This window comes from Artibeus jamaicensis, unplaced genomic scaffold, assembly GCF_021234435.1.
Source record: "Artibeus jamaicensis isolate MK-2021 breed Jamaican fruit bat unplaced genomic scaffold, CSHL_Jam_final scaffold_804, whole genome shotgun sequence".
Lineage (NCBI taxonomy): Eukaryota > Metazoa > Chordata > Mammalia > Chiroptera > Phyllostomidae > Artibeus > Artibeus jamaicensis.
Window position 1 is genome coordinate 1,556,434 of NW_026522055.1, and position 12,193 is coordinate 1,568,626.

The 12,193-nt window shown below is 59.6% G+C and overlaps 2 protein-coding genes across 5 annotated transcripts; one reads left to right on the plus strand and one right to left on the minus strand.

The window, feature by feature from the left end:
• Nucleotides 1-56: 56 nt before the first annotated feature.
• On the minus strand, nucleotides 57-4,612 carry GARIN5A (golgi associated RAB2 interactor 5A). Of its 2 annotated transcripts, XM_037148995.2 has the most exons (5): nucleotides 4,386-4,609; nucleotides 4,076-4,194; nucleotides 3,577-3,707; nucleotides 640-940; nucleotides 57-222 (listed from the first exon to the last, which is right to left on the minus strand). In XM_037148995.2, the coding sequence occupies exons 1-4, from the start codon at nucleotides 4,426-4,428 to the stop codon at nucleotides 649-651; spliced, it is 585 nt and encodes a 194-aa protein (XP_037004890.2). In that variant the 5' UTR covers nucleotides 4,429-4,609; the 3' UTR covers nucleotides 57-222; nucleotides 640-648. The 2 variants fall into 2 exon arrangements, with proteins under 2 accessions (XP_037004890.2, XP_037004891.2); XM_037148996.2 differs by lacking the exon at nucleotides 3,577-3,707 and having other exon boundaries at nucleotides 4,333-4,612.
• A 63-nt stretch (nucleotides 4,613-4,675) lies between these two features.
• Nucleotides 4,676-11,921, plus strand: EMC10 (ER membrane protein complex subunit 10). Of its 3 annotated transcripts, XM_037148991.2 has the most exons (8): nucleotides 4,676-4,832; nucleotides 5,735-5,807; nucleotides 6,896-7,005; nucleotides 7,650-7,754; nucleotides 8,077-8,258; nucleotides 8,375-8,468; nucleotides 9,441-9,527; nucleotides 9,751-9,840. In XM_037148991.2, exons 1-7 carry the CDS (start codon nucleotides 4,719-4,721, stop codon nucleotides 9,525-9,527), a joined length of 765 nt encoding a protein of 254 aa, XP_037004886.1. In that variant the 5' UTR covers nucleotides 4,676-4,718; the 3' UTR covers nucleotides 9,751-9,840. The 3 variants fall into 3 exon arrangements, with proteins under 3 accessions (XP_037004886.1, XP_037004885.1, XP_037004887.1); XM_037148990.2 differs by lacking the exon at nucleotides 9,441-9,527 and having other exon boundaries at nucleotides 4,677-4,832; nucleotides 9,751-11,490; XM_037148992.2 differs by lacking the exons at nucleotides 9,441-9,527; nucleotides 9,751-9,840 and adding an exon at nucleotides 11,551-11,921 and having other exon boundaries at nucleotides 4,678-4,832.
• Nucleotides 11,922-12,193: the final 272 nt, after the last annotated feature.

The following is a 12,193-nucleotide window of genomic DNA, read 5'->3' on the forward strand; positions in this document are numbered from 1 at the left end:
GAAAGGCTGCTTCTGCCAGGCGGCCGTGTTGAATTGCTGACCCCCTGATTCTCGGTTCTTAAGTGGACAATCTTTTGAACTTTAATAATTCATCTCTCGGGCCCAAAAGTAGGGTACATAGCTCTCTGGCCCTTTGGGGACATCAAAGGGTGTTGGAGGAGGAATCGGAGTCCCCGGAGTGAGAAGCCTTGCGGGGTCCAGTCTGGCATCCATGGCCCAAAGCTGCGAACAAGAGGGTTTGTCTCAGAGGCCTTGGCCGCACCCGTAGTTGCAGTTTGGGGTGGGTGGGGGGCCTCTGTCCTTATCGGGGAGGCAGGGGGAGCGGATGTCTCCAGAGGAAGAGGCCCCTCGGGTTCCCACCTTCAAGGACAGGCGCCCCTCCCCTCCCAGGCCTGATCTTCCCTGCAGGCCCCGACATTCCCTCCCCAGATCCCGTTGTGGAGAGAGGCTGGAACGGGGCGGGGATGCCCAGTTCCGGAACTAGGGCCACTTTAGCTGGCGCACTGTCCCTGAGGCGCAGACTTCAGACTCTTTCAGGAATCAGGAGTCCAGGCCGTTGCACTTCCTCTCTTAGCCACAAGCCCTCAGGCCCCCGAGTCTGACCCGGTCTCCCGCCTCCTCGCAGCCCCGCCCCCTCACCTCCAATCGCTAGGTCAGATCCTCTTCTTCTTCCTCGTCGTCCTCCTCCTCGTTACCGTCCTCCTCCTCCTTCTCCCAGGTGTTGGCCTCCAAGTACTTTTGCGTGAAGTGTTCGGCTCCCCGGGCCGGGTGGAAGCGCAGGCGGTAGAGCAGCCTCACCCACTGGCCGAACTTGCGGCAGCGGGTCTTGTGCGGACCCCGAAGCTGCAGGTAGAAGGCGCGGCCCGTTTGAAACTTGACCTTGAGCTGCCAGTGCCTTTCGTCGTGGACAAAGAGCTGGACGAACTGCAAGGGGAACAGACTGGGCGGACGGGAGGGGCGCTCTCAGGTCCCGAACCTCCCAGACTCCGTAGCTCGTAGCTCGGGCGCCCTCGGAGTCCGGGGCGCCCACATCGTCGCCGCTTTCTCCGCCCGGAAGGAGTCCTTTTCCACTTTCTCTGCCTCTTGAACCTCACCCATCCCCAACTTCCACCACACCACAAAGCACGCTTGGTGTCTCCCGCCGGTCCTCCTTCCTAAATCCCAGACTTGAACAGACAGCCTCTTAGCTGAAATCAAGTTCCATTTGGATGCTGGATCCACATCGGACACAGAAAATGCTGACCTTATCCCCAGCCCAAACCCTCCTCTCTGTACTCCCAGTTTTAACTACACCCTCCCAACTTACTTGGTCAGTCAGAACCGTGGAGTCCCTCTTGACCTGACTTTCTCTCTCACCCTCATCCAGTCCTGCCACCGAATTCTGATGGCTCTACCGTTAAAATGTATCCATAATCCGACCGCTTGCAACTCCCTCCAACGCTTTCCCTACAGTCGAGCCACAGTCGTTTCCCATCTCGGGCCCCCAGCTCGTCTGTTCTCCACGCAGCCGCCAGAGGGCGCCGGTCAACACCTGAGTTGGCGCGGAGTCAAAGCCAAGTCCTCACCTCCCGCTGGAGGCCCTGCAGGGTCTGCCCGCTTTGTTCTCTCTGCCCTCACCTCCCGCCTACTTCCTTGGCTGGCTCTACTCCAGCCACACCGGGCTCCTCGCTGTTCCGTAAATCTGGCAGGCTTGGTCCGACTTCAGGGCCTTTGTACAAGCTGTTCCCTCTGCCTGAAATCGTCCTCTAGCCGCCCCCCTGGCTTGGCCCCTGCGTTTCTCTCAGGGAAGTCTGTTTACCACCTTTGGCCCACTTGCAACCATGTCTGCGCTGGCCGATATCCCCATGGTCCCCTGAGTGATGTCCCCTGCCTGATGTCTCCACAGATCTTTTATCACGTTGGAACAACTGCTGTTTATTCTGTCTGCCTGCCCAATAGAAGGTGCTATTTCTGTCACCCTCGCACCTGTGCACTTGGATGTCCACTGCCTGCCACCCTGGCTGTTATCCCAAGACATGGGACACAGCCTCGGTGGCAGGCTCCATCTATGTCATTCCCCAAATGGAAGAATAACAGCTGAGATTGATAGAGAGCTTACTTTGCGCACTTTTACCTAGTTTATCACCAAGCAGCCCCGGAGGTGGGTCTCCCCTTATCCTCATGTTCCAGGTGAGGAAACTGAGGCCCGGATAGGTAGGGGGAGTTGACCAAAGCCAGTGAACAGGTGAGGCCAGGGTTTGAACCCAGGGCATCCAAAGGCGGCCTTTTGTTCAAGGATGTTTCCTACTACGTTGTAACAGTGTAAGAGTGGTGTCCAAGGGGCCAGTTTTTTCAACCATGTACGGCCACCACAGGGCCTGGTGGCCGGTACTCGTGTCAGTACGAACTGAATACTGCTCTCCTGCCGAGGGAGTGAGCAGAGGGAAAGGCAGTACGTAGTCTGGGCCTGCGACTATTACCAGGCAGCGCACACGAGATGCCCATCAGAGACGGTCCAGAGGAACTCTGGGCTGTAAGCTGGTTAGCAGGGAGGTGCCAGGGTGAGTCTTGAGGCTGAGTCTGCAGAGCAAGTTCAATATTTTCACTCCGATGGTATGTTTATTTGGGGGCCAGCAAGGGGAGGGTGCGGCAGGAGACTATGAAGGTCAAAGCCCTCCCTTAGCACCTTCCAACCGCAGGTCATGACTCAGTGGGTAATTATGGGTAATTATACTACACCCATAGAAATATTTTGGTATTTGCTGCTGGAGTTGGATGCAGGAGCCTAGGACGGGAGAAAAGTATATTTTGTGTTATGTGTGTTTTATGTCTTGGTGTGGATCTGCATTACTTTTTTTTAAAAAAAGATTTTATTTTTAGAGAGAGGGGAAGGGAGAAATTGATGTGCGAGAGATACATCGATCTGTTGCCCCCAACCAGGGACCTTGGCCTGCAACCCAGGCATGTGCCCAGACTGGGAATCGGACCGGTGACCTCTGTATTTGCAGGACAACACCCAGCCCACTGAGACACACCAGTCAGGGTGGATCTGCATTACTTTTTCCGTGAAAAAAAAAACAAGGATCTGAAGAGGCACTGTGTAGCGTGACACAGGAGTTTGAGCGCCGTGAGGTCAGAAATCATGAGAAGCCTGAGGTTCTGATCCTGGGCAATCCTCGACCCCCTGTGAAATCCTGGGCAAGTGGATCCCCTCTCTGGGCCCCAGTTTATCTCTTTGGAGGATGGGGCTAAGGGGTCCCACCATAGAAGAGTGTGATGTCAGAATTGAGATAATGTGAGGGGCCAGGGTGTGCTTGGCATGTAGCAGGTGCTGCAGGTCATTGCCTTGACCCCTGCCAGGGTGTCACTGCGGACCGACCGTTCCCCCTCATGTCTGTCTATCCCTGATTTTGTGCCCCTGCCGACTGCCCTGTCCTCGTTCTCCTGGGTGGCCAGCAGGCCAGAGAGGACTGGTAGTCATCCAAGGCTCCTGACCCTAGGGGTCATCTGGGTGAGAGGAGGTGCTGCTGGGAGCCTAGGACGGCCTGAGCTGGGGAGCAAGGAGGTATGGGTGGGGGTGGGGGTAAGGGCAGTCACCCAAAGAGCTGCAGGTGTCCGTTCTCCTTGGCAGGGCCCGCCAGCAGCAACAGGTCTGGGAGTTCCAGGGCTGGACTGGAGGATGCCACCGCCATGGTTACTTTGTTGGCAACTTCTCCTAACCGGGTCACCTGGGGTGGGGGTGGGGGGGTCAAGGGTTAGAAGCTGGATAGATGTGGGCAGATTTGTGGAGGGATCAGAGACAAGAATCTTGGGAGGATTAAGGGTCAAGAACCTAGTGAATTAAATACCAAGATGGGAGTCAGATACCCTGAGGTCAAAGGTCAAGAGTCACACAGTTGTTAAGTCAGGGAAACTGAAGGGAATCCGAGGCCAGGCTTCATAGAGAAGTTAAGATCCGGAGGGATGGGGAAAGGGGTCGGTCAGGAATTCCAGGAGATACATATTATCGGGGAGTTGTCACGAGGGAGAGCCGGGGTTGCCAAAGCCAGGAGGTCAAGACTCAGGCTGCCGCTCAGGGGGTCTTGGGGCTCCACACCTGCACGAAGTTGCTCTCAAAGATGGAGAAGTCTCGCAGCTGGTCGAACTCGCCGCGCAGAAGGTAGCGCTGGAGACGTCCAGGCCGGCCCGTGGGACAGGCTGGAACCAGGGCACGTTCTAGGGTCGAAGTTCGGGGATCTATTCCAAGAGGCTGCTGGGTCGGACACCCCCGGCTGGCAGGGCCGGGGGCAGCCCGGCGCTGGGAGCAGGGGTTTCTGGGCTATCGGTGTCCACTTCGCCGACCCCATCCCTCACCTGGTGCAACCCGTCCAGGCCTGTTTCCGCCATCCCACCTGGTCCCACCGCACCTGCTTCACGGGGGGCCGGCTTAGGCTCTTGCCCCTGCTTCATCGCAACGCCCTGCCCCTTTGGGGGACGGAGGGAGGAGCCGAGGGAGAAAACCGACAGGCGGGACCACGTATTCTGTAGCCGCAAAATGGTGCGGACCAGGAGATGCCCCCAATTGTGCCGTCACCCGACGGACGCTGGCCACCCTCCGTACGTCAGGCCCCGGGAGCGGGCAGGCGCTAGTGCGCAGACGCCAGCGCAGGTGCACAAGCGGTAGGTTGCAGTCCGTTTCTCCCGGCGTGCTCTGCGGCTCCCAGCTCACCTCGCCCGTTGGCTGGTGGGAGGGGAGCAAAATGGCGGCGGCCGGAGCTGTGGCCAGTAGGCTGTTCCTGCTCTTGCTGGTGGCGGCCGCAGCTCCCAGTCGCGCGCGAGGCAGTGGTTGCAGGTCCGGAGCCGCTGTACGAGGGGTAAGTACTCATTGACTCGGCACGGGGGGGTGAAGCCGACGGAAATCGTGTCTCGGACTTTGAAGTCGATTGAGGTGGGAACGGGGCTGCGCAGGGCCGAGATGGGAGAGAGGGGAAAGAACCGTAGAAAGCGAGTCGGCAGTCCTGCGCATGCAGAGGCAGCACAACTGGAAGAGGCAAGGGAAAGCGTGAGGGGGCAGGGCTCCGGTGGGATTTTGGCATCTGCACGTTGTTGCGGGGAAAACAGAGCTGCGTTCAAGGTTGCCCTCTTGACGTTTTGACTGTGAGCATCTGTACTCATGAATATGCATGAGGAGGTGTGGCCCGGATGGAATACTGGCTAATAAGACGTCGGGCAGCTAAAATGAAAAGAGCGGGCGGGGGTTGGGGAGTGCTGTGGAGAGATTGGAGAGGAGTTCTGCCGGCTGAATATGCACGTGGAGGGCGGGATCTTGATTTGTAGGATTAAAATATGGAAACCAGGTTGCGCAGGTGCAAGGGCGCAGAGGTAAAATAAATTTGGCGATTTGGAGGAAAGGAAGGTGTGGATCCTCGTTTGTGTTTGATAAAAGGCAGAATTAGGGTGGCATCAGGGCTATCGAGGCAGTTAAGGTGAAAACGAGGCCGCCTGGATATTATTAGTTTGGAAAGGAAGCTAAGGTGCCCTTTAACTCAGGAATATTGATGATACTAGGCATAAAAATGAGCCAGAGATAGTTGTCTTGGAAACGAGCTTACTGATTCTTTGCAGGCTCTGCTTTGCTGGGGACCGTCCGGATCTTGAATTTTCATGAAATAGGCGGTTCAGGGAGGAGCTGTGGGCAAGCGGCAGTGTTTAGAGATGAGTATGAAAGCGAGGGCTCTCTTGGGCCTCACTCGGAGTCCTCTCTGTCAATCTGCAGGCGGGGGCGGAAGGTCGAGAGAGTGAGGGCTGTGGCACCGTTGGGCTGCTGCTGGAGCACTCATTTGAGATCGGTGAGTTCAGCGATGTCCCCGCCTTGCCCCGCGCCCTGTGAAGTCGGGAACCGCAGTCCGGGTGCTGTGCAGTGTGGAACACCATGCTTTCACTAACAGCTGGGCCTCTTGAGAGTGTGTGTGCATTACACTGGGGCGGTGGGGGAGGGGAGGGCACTAGAGAATAGGAACTTGCCTTGAACTCTTCTGCACCTGTAAAGCAATAATAACTTCAAAGCAGACTTTTCTGACCCGTGCCCTGCACTAGATGCTCTGCATGTATTAACTCAGACATCTCATGACAGCCACGCAAGGCAGTAGGTGTTAGGGGTAACTCCGTTTTCCAGAAGGGAAAACTGAAGCTCAGAGGGGCACCACACAAGATCCTCTTGTAAGTGGATGGCAGGGCTGGGACCCACCCCAAAGCCCAGCCTAAACTGCCAGAGGGCAGACGTCAGTGTGGCCCAGGTGTTAATAATCCAGTCTGGGGCCCTGGCTGGTGTGGCTCAGTGGATTGAGCACTGGCCTGCGAACCAAAGGGTCGCCGGTTTGATTCCCAGTCAGGGCACATGCCTGGGTTGCAGGCCAGGTCCCTAGTAGGGGATGTGTGAGAGGCAACCACAGACTGATGTTTCTCTCCCTCTCTTTCTCCCTCCTTCCCCCTCTCTATAAATAAATAAATAAAATCTTTAAAAGTAGTAATAATTACCAAGTCTGGGCTCTCAGACTTCCGGGGCCCTTGTTGTAAACCTGGAAGCTGGGGCTGTCTGAGGACCATCCGGGTCAGACCCCAGCCTCAGCCTGGGAAAGCTGTGTTGAGCCTAGCTTGGCCCAGCGGCTGGGAGCCCTTGGGCTCTGTAGCCCTGTGTTTTGCAGCTTGGAAAACTGAGGCTCAGAGAGGTTACGTGACTGTCCCTGGGTCACCTGGCAAGGCAGAAGCAGGGCTTAGGAGCTGTGGGGTTCAGACATCTGCCCAGGTGTGAGGATGTGGTGGGGGGTCCCTAATTTGCCAGCGGGAACATGGGGGCTCAGGTTGGGGCCTCGAGCTGGTGGCTGCAGCGGTGAAGGGTGCTGTGCTGGGGTGCTTGCTGAGCCCAGGCTCCCCGCAGATGACAGTGCCCACTTCCGGAAGCGGGGCTCCATACTCTGGAACCAGCAGGACAACACCTTGTCCCTGTCACAGCGGCAGCTCAGCGAGGAGGAGCGGGGCCGCCTGCGGGTGAGGAGGGGACCCCGGGCTTGGCAAGCAGGGGAGACACAGGTGCCTTAGGGTGTTACACGTGCCTCAGGGCCTTTGCTCGTGCTGCCACTCCGTCCAGCACACCCTCTCCATTGGTTTTCACACGACCAGTCCCTCTTACCCTTCCAGGTTCAGCCAAGGTGACTGACAGTCAGTTAGGCTGAGTTTGGCTTTTGAGGAGGAGGAGGTGCCCCCAATAGCTATGGTCAAACAGCAGGACGTTGTTTCTCCCACAGCCCTCCTCATGGCCTTCCCGAGGGCTGGGCTCCTCCCAGGCCAGCTCGGTCCTCCCCACGCAGGGTGTAGGGAGTTGCTGGGGCTCCTGTGGGGCTCCAGGCTGCAAGGTAGACGAGGAGAAGAAGGGGCTGAGGGAATAGCCATATTTTAGGGAAATCTGGCAAAAAGCTGCCATAATCCACTTCCACCCTATCCCTGTGGCCACATGTAGCTGCAAGGGTCCTGGCCCTACGCGTGGTCAGCTGGGTGGGAAGAGCCCTGGGCATCCTCAGCCTGGCTGGCTGCACAAGACCCAGGCAGGGCCTTGTGGCCCACGGGCCTGGTGGGGGGCTGGGCTTAGCAGGGGCTGGGCATCCCTCTCACCGCCGACTGCGTCTTCCCTGCAGGATGTGGCAGCCATGAACGGCCTGTACCGTGTCCGGGTCCCGCGGCGGCCTGGGGTCCCTGATGGCCCCGAAGCTGGCTACTACGTCTCCTCCTTTGTCCCCGCGGTGAGTCAGTGACGAGGACCAGCCCTCCTCCCACCAGTCCCAGCCTGGTGTCCACCATCTGTGACCTAGTATTTATGGACAGGGAGGCGGGGGTACTTGCACTTGTCCTTGCCCTTGAAGTTCCCCCCAGCTGCTTCCATGTGGTGGTGGGGCCTGGGGATGGCTGCTGCACTTGGGCTGGTGCCCGAGGGGGGCTGGCAGCCGTAGAGGCTTTGAAAGGTGCTTCTGGGGCTGTGGGAGGGGCAGGAGGCTCCGGGGTCCCAGTGAGGGCAAGGCCTGGGCAACAGCCCCTGCTCCCCCTCTCCCGACCCTCCCCACTTAGTGCTCCCTGGTGGAGTCGCACCTCTCGGATCAGCTGACACTGCACGTGGACGTGGCTGGCAACGTGGTGGGCGTGTCGGTAGTGACGCACCCCGGGGGCTGCCGGGGCCACGAAGTGGAGGACGTGGACCTGGAGCTGTTCAACACCTCTGTGCAGCTGCAGCCGCCCGTCACGGCCCCAGGGTGAGCGTGCGGGATGGGGGCGCAGACAGCCCCTTCGGCTTGGCCACGCCCCCGCCTTTCCTGCTGTTCCGGGGGCTGGCCCCATCCCTCACCACGTCTCCTTCCTCCACCCCCAGCCCGGAGACCGCGGCCTTCATTGAGCGCTTGGAGATGGAGCAGGCCCAGAAGGCCAAGAACCCTCAGGAGCAGAAGTCCTTTTTTGCAAAATATGTGAGTGGGGTACCACCTGTCCCCCTTCTGAATGAGCCCCCTTCCCTTGCTGAGTGCCCCCTGCCCTGCTCATCTCCCCAGCCTCCTGCTTGTGGGCCCTGCTGCTCTCCCTTGGGGCCTCCGTGCCTGTCCCATGGCCCCTGGGCTGAGCCTAAGCCCCACGGAGTGGAGCAGCTGAGGGCTGCAGCCCATGTCAGCCCGTAGCACCCGTCACGGGCGTCCATTCTCAGTGAATAGCCGGCGCAGAGCTGGCATTTCGGGGAACCCAGGCTCCTGGGCCGGTGGCAGACTCGGTGTGGGGAGCGTCAGTCTTGAATGGAGGCCTGTTGGAGGAAGGGCCTTGAGGAGGGCTGTGGGGAGGGGAGGGGAGGGGCAGGGGCAGCTCTAGGAGGGGGCGAGACCAGTGTCCAAGGGAGGGTTCGAAGTCTGAGCCACTCGGGCCAGGGCTGTGGGCGTGGAGTAGGGGTGGTGGAGATTTCAAAGGCACGGTGTGGTCTGGAAAGAGGGGCAGCTGGTGGTGGCCTCCAGGCCCGGAAGGCAGCGGCTTCGGGCGTTTGGGGCGGCAGCACTCTGGGCCAAGGCGCCTGGGAGGCCAGTCTGCAGCTGAGGAGGGGACGCCCGGGAAGCGTCCTGGGGTCGTGGGCCCTGTACTGCCAGGGAAGCTCTGAGGTCGAATCCTTGGACCTGGGGGTGCTGGGGCTGGAGGCAGCCAGTCCCACCTGTGGCTTGGCTGGGCCTGTGGAGGCTGGTGTGGCAGGGTGGCCGAGGCCGCGAGTGAGAAGATGCTGAGCCCTGCCGCAGGGGGCGCAGTGCCCGCGGGGCCCCTCACCTCAGGACAGCCTGACAGCTGGGTCACAAGGAGACTGAGGCCCAGAGAGGCCTAGAGCTCGCCTCCCCTGGCGGTGCCCTCCCTGGTGGCTGCTGGACCCTGTGGCCACCATGGGCCCTGACCCACGCCCCCTCCCTCCTCAGTGGCACCTCATCCTGGGGGGGGCCGTGTTGCTCACAGCCCTGCGTCCTGCTGCCCCTGGGCCCGCGCCATCACCGCAGGAGGCCTGAGTGAGGACCGAGCCCCCTCCCGCCTCTGCCCCCCCTGCACCCCGGCTGCCCTACCCCGCCCGTAGTGATGTAGGGGACCCGGGCCCCTCTCCTCACCTGGCTTCCTCTCACGCCAGCCCCCACCTTCCCCGCCCTGCGGGAAATGCTGCTCGTACTCACCTCCCTTCTCTCTGTTTCTCTGTGTCTGTCTGTCCAATGTCCTGTCCTCCTGTCTGGCCCGCAGTGGATGTACATCATTCCTGTCGTCCTCTTCCTCATGATGTCTGGAGCGCCAGATGCCGGGGGCCAGGGGGGCGGCGGCGGCGGAGGTGGCGGCGGGGGCAGTGGCCGGTGAGGGGCCTGGGGCCAGTCAGCGCCCACCCGTCCTCTTTCACCCAGGAGACTACTTTCCTGCCCAGAGTGCCCGTGTCCTTGGTCACCCCAAGAGTCCCTTCCCTGTGGGCCTTGATGTTCCTGTCAGGAGCTGGGTGGCTGCACCCCTGGCCCTGTTGGCCCCCCTGCAGTCCCAAGGGCCTCCCTTCACCCACAGTCTGGGGCCCATGCTCCTGGGCCCCTCTGATCTGGTGGCTGACACCCCCAATACCCCCAAGCCCTGCAGTCCGGGAACATGCCCATGCTCTCCAGCCCCTGTGCCTTTCTGGGTGGCCCAGCTCCTTTGCCACGCTCCTGTCACTCTCCCTTGGGGGCACAGGGCGGGCCTGGGCAGCTGGGCTGGCCGTGCCCCGGGCCCTGCTCTGCCCTTTTTCTGCCCAGGATGCCAGAGCCTGTGGAGGCTTCTGGGCTCGAGGGAACGATGTTTAAAATCAGCACAAAGTGAAGCAGCTGCAGGGAGCGGAGCCCAGGGCCGGGGGTGGGGGGTGGGGTGGTGTGTGTGTGTGTGTGTGTGTGCAGCCCCGCCCCACCTGAGCCGTCCTCCCTGGGATACTGGCACCAGGTGAGGCCGCCGGGCCTTTGCCGTGTATTCCCCACACTTGCCGGTTTAAAAACATTGACGAGAATGGGTTGAAATACTTTCAAAGACCCACACCTTCCGGCAGCTGAAGGCTTCCTGATGTACATGCGCATGTAGGGGTCGTTGGTTGGGTTGGGTTCCGGCGTTCGCGCGGTGGGTTACGCAGAAGCCCTGAAACTCAGCCTTTGTCGTTGTGGCCAGGGACGCTGCTCTGTGTCACGTGGCCGTGTATGAAGCTGTCCCCCCACACGTCCACCACTTACGGTAGCCCGCTCGCTGCTTTCCGTGGTTATAAATAGGCCTACGGTGAGCCAGCCCATTCGGTGTGAGTCTGAATTGCTTCCTGGGGACACGTGATCGACATAGTGGCGTCCCTGGGGCAGTTCACAAGTATTTGTATGAGCAGGTGGTGCAGGACGGGATGTGGTGGAAGTTGTTCCCCTCCTCGCTTTTATCCTCTTATTTCCTCCTGGAGCGTGTGTATGGAGCACAAGCCAGCAAGGCCGCTGTTAATCCCCCCCCCCACTGGGTAACATGAAAGTCGAGAATGCCACAGGCCGTCTTGCACCTGGCTTCACTCCAGCTGCCCAGAGTGGCCTGGTCCTCCTCACCCCGCCCTCCCCAAGGCCCCTGGGCTCGGTCAGCTAGGAGTAGCGAAGCTCAAAGCAGAAACTGGAATGGCTGGGGCGGATGGCCCTTGCAAATCGGTTCCATGTTGCTGAGTTGCCTCCACAGGGCAAACTCTGGTCCCTGGTTCCTCAGTCTCGCACACAAGGCTGGGCGTCTCTCTTAAGGATGAGGCGGGCCCTGGCTGATGTGGCTCTGGGTCGAACCCCTGCCGGCGAACCCAGGGGTGGATGGATGGTCAGGGCTCACGCCTGGGTTGTGGGCTGGGTCCTCAGTTGGGGGTGTGCAAGGAGCAGCGGATCGATGTTGCTCTCCCTCTACTTCCCCCTGCCTTCCCCTCTCTCTAAAAAGTAAATGAAATAAAATCTTTACTTAAAAAAGAAAGGACGAGGTGTGGAGCCTGGCTGCACGGGGGTGACCTCACCAGTTTGTTTTTTTTTGTAGCTTTGTACGTAAAACGGCGGCGTCCTGGCTGTAACTCCCACAGGCAGGAGACCGAGTGAATTTTCCCGTCTGTTCCGCAGGAAATTCCGTGGCTCTTTCCCAGGTGATGCCCCCCCAGTGCTTTCTCTGACACTGTTCCTGACTCAGAGTTCTTAACCCTTCGTGTGCCGTGCAGACAGTCTCCCCACCCCCCAGCCATTCACCCAGCCATCTTGTCAGTGTTTAATGGGTTGCAATTAAGATCTTTATCTGATGACATCCTTTTCCTCTAAGACTTTCTCGATCCTGGCACAGTTACTCTGCAGTATATTCTAGTCATCGTGTGAGCTGGTGTCGGCTCCCCAGGGCTCTGTCCTTATTAAATTCTCCTCCAGTTTCTCTCCCGTCCCTGGAGAGCTGGGCCACGCTTCCTTTTATGGGCCAGGGGATCCGGGGATACAGCACGAACATCAGAAGGTGCAGAAGGGTCTGCTCACCCAGCCCACACGGTGTCCTCTCACCAGGGGCCACCCGAGTTTCAGTCTCGGGGGGCTTTGTTCCAGAGACATTCTCCCCACGCACAGGTGATCCTGTCTGCCGATGGTTTCCCAGTAGCGTGTTGCTGTCCCCCCCGTGACAGAAGTCAGAGAGGTTTCCTCCTGGG

What these genes read in the sequence shown, in the direction of transcription:
- GARIN5A (XM_037148995.2), bottom strand. Translation starts at nt 4,428, where the DNA reads ATGAAGCAGGGGCAAGAGCCTAAGCCGGCCCCCCGTGAAGCAG. An exon ending in GCCGGCCCCCCGTGAAGCAG is followed by an intron (nt 4,195 to 4,385) that starts GTGCGGTGGGAC and finishes CTTCGACCCTAG; the next exon opens with AACGTGCCCTGGTTCCAGCC. An exon ending in GGACACCTGCAGCTCTTTGG is followed by an intron (nt 941 to 3,576) that starts GTGACTGCCCTT and finishes CCGTCCGCCCAG; the next exon opens with TCTGTTCCCCTTGCAGTTCG.
- EMC10 (XM_037148990.2), top strand. Translation starts at nt 4,719, where the DNA reads ATGGCGGCGGCCGGAGCTGTGGCCAGTAGGCTGTTCCTGCTCTTGCTG. An exon ending in GGAGCACTCATTTGAGATCG is followed by an intron (nt 5,808 to 6,895) that starts GTGAGTTCAGCG and finishes GGCTCCCCGCAG; the next exon opens with ATGACAGTGCCCACTTCCGG. An exon ending in TCTCCTCCTTTGTCCCCGCG is followed by an intron (nt 7,755 to 8,076) that starts GTGAGTCAGTGA and finishes CTCCCCACTTAG; the next exon opens with TGCTCCCTGGTGGAGTCGCA.